General features: G+C 40.8%; 1 protein-coding gene across 1 annotated transcript in view; it reads left to right on the top strand.

Moving 5' to 3' along the window:
• The window catches only part of clcn1a (chloride channel, voltage-sensitive 1a), a 69,004-nt gene that overhangs the window by 21,126 nt on the left and 34,383 nt on the right, over positions 1–13,495 (top strand). Inside the window, exon 12 of the mRNA XM_049602453.1 lies at positions 633–788. Within this exon, the coding sequence (XP_049458410.1) occupies positions 633–788 (156 nt within the window). The remainder of the gene's footprint in view (positions 1–632; positions 789–13,495) is intronic.

The raw sequence follows: 13,495 nt of genomic DNA, 5'->3' as shown, positions 1-13,495 counted from the left end.
TCCCTTTTCTTCATTACCCTACACTTCCTGTCACACCCCTCCCTTTTCTCTCTTCTCCACCTTCCACTAAAACTCTTTCTCTCCTTCCTGCTCCTCTTTCACTCTCTTGCTTTCATCCCTGTGTCTCCCCATTGCTACCTTGCATCCAGCTCACTCTTGTGAACACAATATCTCATGAAGGCCTTAAGGGCGTTTCCTCAACTTTGGCACAAATGTCCACTTGGCCTCAAGAATGAACTGATTAGAATTTGGTGATTGAAGGTCAAAGGTCTGGATAAAGGTATACAGGTATATAGGTATAAAGGTATACAACAGCGAAGCACTACTTCTAGTTGTTGCCAGTTTCCTTGACTTATCCCCATCTTTCTCCTCTGCACTCCCTCCCTCTTTCTCTTTTAATCCCCTCTTTACCTCCACCACTTCTCCCACTTAACCTTTCTTTTTCTTCCCCTCTTTCTTCTCCTTGCTACTTCTCTTACCCCCCCCCCTCCATTTTGTCCTCTCCGTCCTCCTCTCTTCAATTTCTCCCACTCTCTCCTCCACCTCTTGCTCTTCCCCTGCACACTCCCTGCCCTCATCCCTCCCTTCCACTGCTTTTTCTTCCTTTCCTCCCCTGTCCTCCCCCTCTCTAGCTGATGCCGAGAGAGTGTATCAACTCCCTGTTTGACAACTTTACGTGGACAAAGATTTCAGGATCTCCTCCTCCGGTTGGTCTGGGCCTCTCTGCTGCCTGGCTGCACCCTGATGTCAGTGTCTTTCTCATCCTGCTGCTCTTCTTATTCATGAAGGTCTGTGGCTGCTGGGGAATGTGTGAGTGTGTGGGTGGATAGGTGTTTGTGTGCAGGTCAAGTGTGTGTCATTGTTTCTGTGTGTGTTTGTGTGAGAGTGCTTGGATTATGCATGAGTGTGAATGTCTATATGTGTGACTGTGTGTGTTTGGCTGGCTGCACCTGACGTCAGCATTTTCGTCATCATCCTCCTCTTCTTCATCAGGGACATTTGTTGCAGGTCACTCATGTTGTGTATTGGTGACGGGGACATCTGTGTGTGTGGGTGTGTGTCTTCATCTTCCTCCTCTCTTCCTGTCCAAGGTCAACAGTGTTGGCAAGCTGCCAGCAGTTCTAGCATTCTTATGTTTTCTTGAAAGCAGCTGCTCTCACACAAACACACACACACAAACACACCCTGGAGAGTTTCAGTTCTTGCAATCTCGGTTGTTATTAGCATCAACATGTACACAGATCTGGTCTCAGTGCTGGGTTGACTGTGAATCAGCAGAAAGGTGATGAAAAAAAAGCCCTCAGCATGCACACAGGTGGACAAATGATCACTAACACACTGTGAACAACCCGAATAAACTTTGATTACTAAATCATTATAACAAGGCAGCTACATAGACCAACATGAATGCTAACATCATCTTAGATCTATATGTGAATCTTTTAAGCAGCTGCTCAAAGCATCACTTACAAAAACTGCCAAGGAGCAGTCTAGAAATCCAGACAAGATGTGAAGATGCATGACCTGACAGCTGTCTGGTGCGTTGCTACACAGACAGCTGTCTGGTGGGACTCATGAGGTCTGACGCAGGCACTTCATGGTCAGTGTAATGTCCAAGACCATTTTTTAAAGGTCCAGTGTGTAAGATTGATAGAGGATAAATTGGCAGAAATGGAATATAATATAATAAGTATGTTTTCTTTAGTGATATAATCACCTGAAAAAAAAGAATCATTGTGTTTCATTATCTTATAGTAATCGTTTATATTAGGGATGCACGATAAGATTAGCACATCAGCTGTAAAATGAACTATCGGAATTGGCCAACATGCTTTTTCTTATTTTGCACAAAAACTTGCCTTGAGTGTCCCTCGATATTTTGCTAATGCTTTTCAAATATGAAAATTATTACATTACCAGTATAGTGGAAGTCAACAACTTTAACTACCTAGCATGCTAACTAGCTTATTGCTTTCTGCTTACCAATTGCTAAGAGATAAAGCAATCATGACTTAAGGTCAACATCCATACGATGGTCTGAAGACAACATCATATAACATATAAAGCAATGATGACTTAAGGGTCAACATCGATTTGATGGTATACAGACAACATCATACAGAGAATGAAGCAATGATGACTTGAGGTCAGCATTGATTTGATGGTATAAAGAGAACATCATTTAACAGAGATAGCTAGCTATCATGCCAGCTAGCTAGTTAGTGCTTTCTACCAATCAATTGCTTAATCATTTAAGTTAATAACTTCCCCTACTGCTCATTTAAAAAGGCCACCACATTAAAAGGTTAAACGTTCTTGGTTTATCATGCACTCTAGATTGGTTCCCCATAAGTCTCACTTTAATTATGCAATACTTTTTGTCACTGGGCACAATCCTGGAAAAAAAAAATATTAAGGATACAGTTGGTGGGCTGGCACGCTAACGCTAGCATGCAAATTTTAGCATGGTAATGCTAGCTTGCTATAGCTAGCCCACTAGCAGCCAGAAACAAACATCTATGACTAGGGTATCGGCCGCCGATATTAGCAAAAAACGTGCATTGGCATCGGATCGGACTGCATGGAAAAATGCCGATCCAAGAACTCTGATCCAGGTTTTCTGGCCAGCCCAGCGCTCCGCGATTCAAGCAGTCCATTCCAGTGATCCGCTCCAGCACTTACTATCAATCCACCAGGCCAGCATGCAGACACACAGGAAACAGCAGCACCAGGCTGGCACTGACACCACAAAAATAACTGAAAAGGAAAGGCTGCATTGTTTGTTAAGTGTCAACAATGTCTTGTGGTGTTAATCTTTTTTTTATTTATTAGGGGGGCAAAGCACAAGTGTGTGGAGTCTTGCTGCTGTTTTAATTTCAGTGTTAGACATTTTAAAGATTTCTTGTGTTGATTTATTTTCTATTTATTAAGGAGCCAAAGCAGCCAAAGCAAACCAGCTATATTTTTTATTTAATGTTAATGTTCAAGTTTAAAGTATGTTTATTTAACCCTGTTAACAATAAACAGGTCAGTTTCTCATACCAACTGTTGTGAATCATTCTAACTAACCCAATTAAGTTGTTCTTGTTAGAGTAATATCGCTTGATCAAACCTTTTCTAACATGACTGACAACAAAATAAGTGAATATATATAATACGCACTTGGATCGGATTGGTATCGGTGTCAGTATTGGCCAAAACTCAAGGCTGTAATATCGGTATCAGATTGGAAATGAAAAAGCTGGATCGGGACATCCCTATCTACAGTATGACTCACTGCCTCTTTGACAATACAAACAAAGAACACATTTCCTTGTAGTGGCCTTTCTAAAATGAGCAGGAATTAAAGTTAAAGGGCCAGTGTGTAAAATGGGTTGAAAACAGTGACATCAGTGGTCAAATTCTAGATTGCAGGGCTCACTCGCTCACCCCTCCCGTCGGGTAAATGACAGTGGCCTTGTAGGGACAAAAAGCCTTGCGCATGACTTTTTCAGGAGTAGGTCTATCTAGTGACGAGGTGAATGTTTATTTAGAAATCTAAACCATGTTACGATATTGTAATGAATCACTCACGAGCAGGAGACCAGAGGAGCGTTCGGGAAAAAGGCCCGTTTATTTGAGCACTCCAGAAACTCCGGTAACACTCCACTCCGTCCCAAACTCTGACTCTTGTAGCGTAACAGACACACTTCATAACTTTACACACATACTCGTTTACCATACTGATTGGGGACCCCCTCCCCTCTCTGCTCCACCAATCTCCAGCCTGCACACTGACTGACAGCGTAGCCAGTAAACAGAGCTCAGCTGTTTATTTAGCCTAGCAATATCTCCAGACTATAGTAGCTTGCAATGGACGACTTTGAACGCGATTTTGAAGAGTTTCTTGTAGCGGACACAGACCCAGAGCCATACCTGTTTGAGCCGGAGCATACAGATGAGGAACTCCATGTGTTTGATGCTGAGCGGGCGAGAAGAGAGGCTGAATGCACAGAATGGGATTCGGTGCTACTACTACCATTGTTGGGGAGATATATCATCAGGAGGAAAAGCGCCGCAGAGAGTGCATCACAAGGAGTGAAGCTGCATCTTCTTTTCCTCGCAGATGACGGTTCGGGTTCATTCTCTCCTGTTGCGTGGTAAGTGTGGTCCATTCGCAAACTTTATAACTAAAAAAACTTTTCACTACTCTCTATCGACGAACTACTAACACTCTCTGCTGTTTCCTCCTCCTTCTTCCTTCCTTCCACTGTCTTCGTAGGTTCATTTATACACGCGAAACGCGTTCTCTGGCTGGCTGGATTGTCCACTCGGGCTGCCTTACATACGTGGCGGCGCAAGATGGCGACCTCTCTAAAGCAAGGCCCTTGCTATATATATAAAAAAGCATAAACCAAACAAATTTTATTTTATAGCGATCATACACTTGCATAAACATATTAATGGGTAGAATATTCAGATTCAGATTCAGATTGACAATAAACCATGCCAAATATTACACACTGGCCCTTTAAAGTTAGAATATTCTGATATGATCAAGGAGTTAATACTAAGCAGCTAGCACCCTAGCTGGCTAACTGTTAGCTCATCTTTGCAAGCTAATGTGAGCTCAGGTCCATGGTGGCAAAATACTTGTAATTTATCTAAAAATCAAATGTTAATGTCTGTAGTAGCAGACTAGTGTAAACTAAAGTAAAACTTTCAGGTTGGGTCTCATCTTGTTATTTTTGTCTCTTTGCACAGCCGTTTTGTTCAGCAGGGTATTGGCAGCAGGCCTGTCTTTGATGACATCACAAACGTTGATTGGTTTAGGTAGTTGCTGTCCCAGGGCTTTCGGCCACTGCTTAGAGGCAAAGAATGCAAAGTGGCACAGAGATCTCAGGGACTGCTGGTAGACAATGATCTTGTATTTCAAGGTGCATAAAATACACCCAAATTTACAAATGTGTAGGATATTACTACAGGCATTCCTGTTATCTTACAGTGCAATGTTTGCTGTGACAGTTTGCTGCACTTACTCATGTCAGTGAAAATGGTCCTTTGCCATCCACCATGTGTACCTTTTTTTCCCACTATAATGCTGCATTGTGATAATATGACAGTGCTACTGATCAATACTGTATTGACTCATGTCGATGATAACCCTATGCTATTTAACTGTTCGCAGAAGGCGCTGCGTTTTTACTGAGTGTGCAAAGGCTATTCATTGTCTGGAGTGTATGTGATAACCATATTCTTGACAATATGACAAATTAGAAAATAAATATATTTAATAAGTAGTTTAAGAAAATAAAATTGCAACAAATAATTGATATAGTTTTACATGTCAACCTAACAGTTTGCCTTCAAATATTCAGTAAACACTCCACAAAAATGACCTCTTGTTTCTTTGGTTTGTGAAAAACATTAACTCAGAGCGTGATTCAGATTCTGTATATAATATTAATAGTTCAACCAATTAAATCTACCTCCAATTACACATTTAAACAGCTCTCAAATACAAATCATACCGTGGGATCTATATATATAGCTAAATGTGCAGTCATGCTACAATAACTACTGCACAACGAGCAGCACATAGGTTTACATTACCAAAGCTTTATGACAAAATCACTTGACCACTCCCGTGTGCGCACAGCAAGAAAGGAGAAGGAGAGACGCTGTGCTGCTGCGGCAGATCTGTTGAATGAGTTCCCTCTGCAGGGTGGGTAACTCACAGTAACTCACTTAAACAGCCACGGAGTCGCTAATAATTTCACTTTCAGCCATGTTGTTGTTTCCGTGGGTAACAGAATGACGTCAATATGATGTCAACAAGTCCAAATATCGCAAGTATCACGAAATGAACTTTTCATATGATTTAAAAATTTTACCTGAATTATCATGAATGAGATGATATAGCACACCCCTAGTGAGCATACATTAGCAGATGCCAGCTGGCAATCTGTCTACAGCTAGCTGAACAGTGTCAGAGTAAAGGCCCATTTATGCTCAACGTTAAATATGGATCCGGATACGGACGGAGCCTTTTGTCCGTGCTCTGTGTTCATTTCGTCCGTATTTCTGCACGTTTCCATAAAGCTTACGGATACGGGCCAAACGGAGCAGTACCACCGGGAACTGTAGGGGCAGTGTTGCTGTCACTACCCAATACATAGCTCTAGTGAGACACGAAGAAGAAATAACAATGGCGAAACTTTTTCACCTGAAACGCTGAAAATAAAATAAAAGAGGAAGACAGGTTTTTCCTATTTTATCTTATGTTGTTATATTTCTCCCTCTCCCGTCGCTGGGAGCGTCCGACCTCCCACCACCCGCTCCCATCTCAAACACGGAGGCCTCCCTCTCCGCGGAGCCCGCCCTCCCGGCCCCGCACATACTCCCAAGGCTCAGGTCTCCCCGAGGTACAAGAGTTACATTATCAATATCTCCTCCACATTCGCCATGTTTGTTTTTGAGTTTGTTTTTGTCATAAACTTTTGACTCTGGGCTGCCTCCTGGTGGATATATTGGTTAACATCCATGCCAATGTAAAGGACACATGGAAGTATGTGGGCAGTGACAGTAACATTGTTTGAAACGGACATATACATTTTTGTACGTAAAGGGAGCATAAATGGGCCTTAACATTGTTTTGTAGCTGGTTTTAAACAGTGAACACTAAAGGAATTCTAACCAGGAGAAGTTTCAGCTGGTTGCAAACTGCAGTCAGACTCACTGTTAGATGCCACTAAATTCTATGAATCCTACACAGTGCTCCTTTAAGTCTTCGAATGAATGGATGGTTTCTGTAACATCCAGACAATGTCAGAGTAGAGGACTTCATCTGAAAGGAACTTGATGCCTGTCAGACAGGATCGGAATTGAGCTGAGAATAATTATACCTGAGTCAAAATACTGACCGAGTGGGAAACAACAATGTAACCACCAAGCCAAAGCTGTCAGTTTGACTTGAATTGTAATCAAGACACCAAAGCTGTTTAGAGGGCAAAGGGTTGCCCTCCTCGTGTTTAGCCTTCTGACATTCACTCTGTTTTTGCATTCTTGTCAATCTGTCCACCCCCAGTATTTTTCTCCATCTGTGACCAGAGCCGCTGACTTCAAGTGTTTCAGATATGAAAAACACAGACAGACAAAGTCTGGTGTCTAAATACTTTGAGTCCTGACCCGCCTACACTGTTGGCTGCTGCAGAAAACAGCACCAAGCTGTTGCTGCCGCCTGTTTGATGAGAATCTGCAGCTTTTCAAGAGCTCAAGCAGAGAACAGTGATGAAGTGGGAAAGCAGATTACTTTGTCAGTAAATACAAAACTTTTCAGTCGACATGGAAGCCACATTACACAAAGTTCAGTTCACACCAGTCTTTGCCTGGCAGCCTTTTTCAATATCCCACCAATACAGTGATGTTGACAGGTTTTTAGTGTAGTTAGTTCCCATGATCCACAGGTGGGCAATCAAGTGGGTCCCCAATACAACGGGTTTTTTTTGTTGACAAATTATAGTGTTAAACTGGTGTTTGATGTTGTATGGCTCCAATTATGGTTAATGTATGTTAAAAATATACATGAAAACTGAATAAATAAAATCCCAAATCTGAAACTTTATGAATAGAACCATAGACTGTATCTTTATACAGTCTGTGTATAAAACATCATAAAAATGTCACATTTTGGTTTGATTTGATATTTATTTCAAATGTAAAAAAGACATGAACATACTAACAAGCAGACAGACAGAGAGAAAGTTATATTTAAACACAGTCAAAGGCAGAATGTAAAAGCAATTGTCAAGGCAGTTACTTTGATTTGAAGTATAAACGTATTAAATCCCAGCCTTTCTCCATGAGTCAATGACTGATAATGAAACAGACTTGTATAGATAAACCTATACCATAGACGTTTCTAAATATACAGTTACCAGATTACCAGATATCAATTTTACAAACTATAAACCTGTAGAAGCATGTAATATAAATTACCATTTCTCCATGACTTAAACCAGTCTAAATGTATTACCAGTTCTCTTTGTCTTACAACATATAGGCCTAAATGTAAATATAAAAACTTTTTCTGGTTGTACCCACACTATGAGTTTTGAAATTAAGTGATCCCCTTGAACTACAACCCCACTCTCGGTCACTGAACACTTCTTTCTTACTTTAAACATTATTTGTGCGATTTGAAAATCCACAAGATCAGAACATTTTAATAACGTTGACTGTGAGAATAATGAGTCAGTGTGATCCCGATACCCAGCGTTATAAATTATTTCAGCTTTTTTAATTGTTGCCGCAAACCTCTGTGTGGTGACTTAAAAATATGGTAAAACTATTTGGGTCTTGGGTTCAGTATTGAGAGCACCAAAATCATCAGTCCACTATCAAGTAAACTAAATGATTTGATTGAGATAACGTGGAAATTGGCAGCCAAGAGTAAAAATGTTTTTTCACCACGGAGCATCCCCTGGACATTAAAGCATCATCGGGTCATCATCAGCATAAGTGAATACAGCATCTGGTTTCACAGCAGACATTGGAAGGTAAGATCAGAGGAATGTCTGTAGTAATATCCTACATATTTGTGAATTCAGGGATATTTTATAAACCTAAAACTAAGGCTATTTTCCACCGGTGGTCTTCAGGGACTTCTGTGACGTGTTGTCGACACCACCGCCTTGGTGCATAGAACTTGAGAGAGCTAAGGATGACTGCTGGTGAGGAGGCAGGCAGGTGTCAGATCTGTGTAGAGCACCGGAACAAAAATAGTGACAGTATGATGATAACATCCAAAACACTCCTTTCACTCTTGGTGGTTTCTGTAACATCAGAAATACTTTCAAAACTAGTTAAGTCACGTAACGCCACTTTTGCTATGATCTCAACATGGCTTGGTTGTTCACAATGTAGCATTATCAGGTAGGGGTGGTAATAATGCATTTTTTCCCCTAGATGCAAATTATTTTCCCAAAGGAAAACATTGTGAACATCGGTTTTACCACAAAAAAGTTAAAGTTTTCAGTCTGTTCATCTGACTTTAATCATTTTTTGACAGCAAAGTGCAATGCAAAGCAGACAGACTGACCAACACCGTCATAAAACCTGTCAGAAATGTTGCATACACCTGACAAATGAACTGCTGGCAGATTTAACACCCTCTGCGAGGCCAGATTAAGCACCTGAGTGAATTACTTTACATGCAGTAACCTGCTAACTGAATGGCAGCACCCATGTTAGAACCGTTGTCTGTTACATTCTCGTGCTGCATTTTGCAGGAGGTCTGCAGTGTTTGCTGCAGTGTGACTTTGGTGTACTGCTCTAGTTTGGAGAACGTGAGACAGCGGTCACCAGTCCTCTGTAAGATAATGTGCCGTTACAGATAAATGAATAGCAAATAAACTTTTTTTGTATGGCACTTTTCAAAACACAGTTATTAGGTGTCGTTACAGTCACGTATAAATCCACTGGCCTTGAAGTACAGGTGTCACAAGTTAACGCCACCCTTCCTGCTGTACTTCCTACTTTATGCTTCACTTGTCTATAGAGCTTGGGTATGGCTGTCGGACCGAGTCACATACCTAGGTTCCAGTGCTTTTGGCATGTAACAAAAGCCTTCATTTTCAACAATGCTATATGGACGCAGATCTTTGCACATGAAGTAGGTGAAGGACTTAGGGTTGCCACCTTGGATTTGTGAAAAAAAGGGACATTCGACCAAATGTTTGAGGCGGAGGGCTCGGCCATTATTACCAGTTCAGACTGATCAATGAACATGAAATTCAGACATAGGAGACCAGATTTGCCATCATTCCATGTCCTCCTATGTGCCTGTATTTTATATTAATTTTTATATCAATGAAAAAACAAATCTGTGTTACTAAATTCTTACATTTTTACATGCATCTCACCATAGCAAGTTGGAAGTTGACATATTCTGCCATATCTGAAGAGGGGAGACTCTCTGGAATCTGGCAATATAAGAACCATGATGGTGGGACATTCTGACACTTCACAGTTGTCCAAAACATGTGGTTTGTGCCAGGCGGACATGATTGCCAGTATTTTTTTATTATTGCAAGAAATTCCATTGACTCATTCACAAGTCAAAAATGTGTTTTATCTGAAAGAAACATGCAATATTTACATCTAAGATCAGAGAAAAATAGTCACCCAAGTGCAGTGATGTCCTCTAAGATAATATTTGCCACTTTGTTTGGAGTAAACAAAGTTTGTTGTTGTTGGTGGAGGGGGCACGTGTCCCCTTCAATGTATATGGTGACTACTGCCCTGTCAGCATGCATAATTAGGCTACAGTTGTCTGGGTGCGCAAAGGTGAAGTGGCTGGTCTTGTCATACAAAGTTTGATGGAGTGTCAACTGGACAATATGGAGATATTTGCATCTTGAAAGCCGGACCATAAATGTGGATAGACAGGGAGGAACACACGCAAGCCTAAGACGTGGTAAGATACGATATTCCTCACTATATGAAGAGTGACTGATAACAAGATCTGTATAATGGGTTGTAAAGAAATTCGTCAGGTTTTTATTTGGTAGACAATTAATCTGGATTTATAGTGTGATGGGATGACAGTACAATGATGCGTTGTATGCGTGGCATTTCTGTGCGACCCTGCATTCGCGAGTAATCCATCCAAGAGTAATGTGTGTGCAAAGCTGTATGAAAGCTCTGTTATACATAATTTTAGTGTAACTTTATCATTTTCTTTCGCGGAGAAAAACCACAGAGAAGAACAGGTGTTGGCCTACTGCTGCTGCATTTTCCCCAAAAAACGGGACAAATTGTGTCCCGGGAGAGATTTTTTTTTTCCCGGGACAGCTGATGAAAAAAGAGAACAATTCTGGGAAAAACGGGACGGGTGGCAACTCTAGAAGGACTGTGTTATTTTCTATGTTTCTCAGAATTGGATGGTAACGTTAGTTTATCAAGCTAAGTCAACCAAATGTGTTGGTTGATTTTTCTGCAGAGCGGGTTTAGCGTTAGCTTGGTCATCAGCAGCTAACGCTATCTCTGGATGGTGGAGTGTGAGGTGAGCCTTCATGTTCGCAGTGTTCCCAGAGTATTTAATTCTCATATGACACTGCTTGCAAATCACGTGTCATATCCAAGTCCTGTAAAAAGAAATCCCAAATAAATCCTGATGTTTGATTTAAATGCCGACGGCACATTTGTGCTGAACTTTCTACCAAATGCTGCTGAGATCTCTGCTGACCTCACCAGGAAAGAAAACATCAGCACCATCTAGTGGACTGAAAAAATCAATTGATCTGATTATTCTAGTACTAAAAATGTGCATTTGCAAAAATTATGAATGTTTATAATAAAAGATTGATATTTGGTGTCCATGTATGGATACAGTTTTGCCAAGCAAAATATGACAATAAAATGCTGTATGGATTTTTTTTCCCCCACCCCTACTATCAGGGAAAGTAATAGGGTGTTTTCCCTGGTTGCGTCAATAGTGAGTTGACTGCATGCTTTCAGGATTATGTTGTGTTCCTAGCAACATCATTAGCCATGTTTCCATCAGCCTGTTTAGATGCGCATCTAGAAGTATCTCATCGGAAAATTGTGATGGAAACGCCAAAATTCGAATGAAAATCCCCTGATTCGCACAAACTAAAATACGCTTGCTTTAGCCAGGTTTTGGTTGATTCGAAAAAATGTTGATTCACAAAACGGGGGATGGAAACAGTTACTATGTTCGAAATAAGTCTGACGCAGTGCACCTCTCTCCATGGTGATGTCCACACTCTGGGTCGGGAAGGCGGTAATGCATTTACAAGCTGGTTGCCAACTGCCAGAAAAGGTAGAAGAAGAAGAATTCAAGACTTGTTTTGTTTCCGGTTCTGCGGAAAACTCGCACGAGTTCGTAGTTTTCACCAAAGTCCATACATTTAATGGAAACACACAGGATTTGTATTTCTTTCAATGCGCATTTCCTAATGATTCGAATCACTTTTGGATGGAAACATAGCTACTGTCAACTTGTTTTATTGGTTGATGTTATGATTTTCTGCCAAGATAAACTGCTAAGAAATTTGGATTGAGCTGTCCCCTCTTAGGATTCCAACTAAAGACAAACCAGTCTAGAGCTTATATCTTCCTTACTTTGACCAGAGGAATAGAAAAGCATCTTTAAGAATGGATGTGTCTAAGATTTTAAAATGGCACTGCATAATTTGTCCTAGATTCACTCTCTCTTATTAGATTTCCTGAATTATTCAATTCATTAGCCTTCCTAGAGTTAACCTCAGTCTGTTTCTCTACAGTGTCTAAAGTCAAATTAGGCAGAAATGCCACATAAATAATCCTATCAACAGGATATTAAAGCCTGTCACTCAGCATCATACACTGCATTGGTTTAGTCATGGTGTTTCTCAGTTGAGCACAGCGGCTCCCTGTAGTGAAAACTTAATTCAACCAAAACTGAGAGCAGCTGGCTGGTAAAACTCCACTTACAATACACATACACTCTCTCTCTCTCACACACACACACACACACACACACACACACACACACACACTGTGTGTTTTTCTGCTTTTCTGTCGCCTTCTGCTGCTGTCAGCCTCTATCTAATACATACTCAAACACACGCTCTGGATCTTCCTCTCTCCCTAGTGTGTTTATGCTTCTCTCTGCCTTCCTTTGTCTACACATGATTAGACTCTCTCTCTTTGTCTGTATTTCTAGTGAAACTGGTATGCTGAATATAATATATAATGGCATTGGCAGGTTAGCTTAAATTTACCAGTTTGGCTAAAACTCTGGCAAAATGGGTGCTTTTTTCAAGTTGGGGTGCAGGCTATGAAACCCTAACCTGATCCACCCAAACAGGGTCTTCCGCGACCAGTTCTTGTTGAACTGTGTTATGGTCTGTGTACAGTAATCCAAACTCCAATAGGAAGCAAACTTGCGTGCATGTATGAAATGTGTGCAAATATGGTTTATATAATATTTTATTTTCAAGGATGATAGCATCCGAGGGGTGCTAATTTTGACATGTTGCTTATTTGACTTGTTTTAAGTGGCTCCACCTGCCCATACATTGCTTTCTATTTTTCCTGCACATGGCAAATCAAGCACCAGCATTGATTATCAGAAGTGGTGGTAAACATATAACCAAACGGATCACATGTGGAAACAACAAGTTGCAGTGTCAATGGTACAGAAAGCTCTGGAATCACCATATTACCAATCTGCTATAGTGTAAAAAATACTCAGGCTTGTTTTTGTTTCTTTTAACCAGTCACAGTCGTCTTGGGTGGCACTAAGCCCAGGATCCAGCAACATTGCTTTTGTGAAATAGTGTCAAGGGTGGACATGTTTTGGTGGAACACTTGCAGGTGGTGAGGCGAGCAATGTCTTAAAATAGTCCCACCAAAGAAAACGCCACATGAACATTAACAGAGACATGTAGACTGGATGATTTAACTTTTAGTAATAAAAAAGACGAACTTAATTTGATTATCTGTGCCC

The sequence above is a fragment of the Epinephelus fuscoguttatus genome, linkage group LG17 (assembly GCF_011397635.1).
Source record: "Epinephelus fuscoguttatus linkage group LG17, E.fuscoguttatus.final_Chr_v1".
In the NCBI taxonomy this organism is placed as follows: domain Eukaryota; kingdom Metazoa; phylum Chordata; class Actinopteri; order Perciformes; family Serranidae; genus Epinephelus; species Epinephelus fuscoguttatus.
Note: the sequence above shows the minus strand (reverse complement) of the source record. Positions and strands in the feature narration are given on the sequence as shown.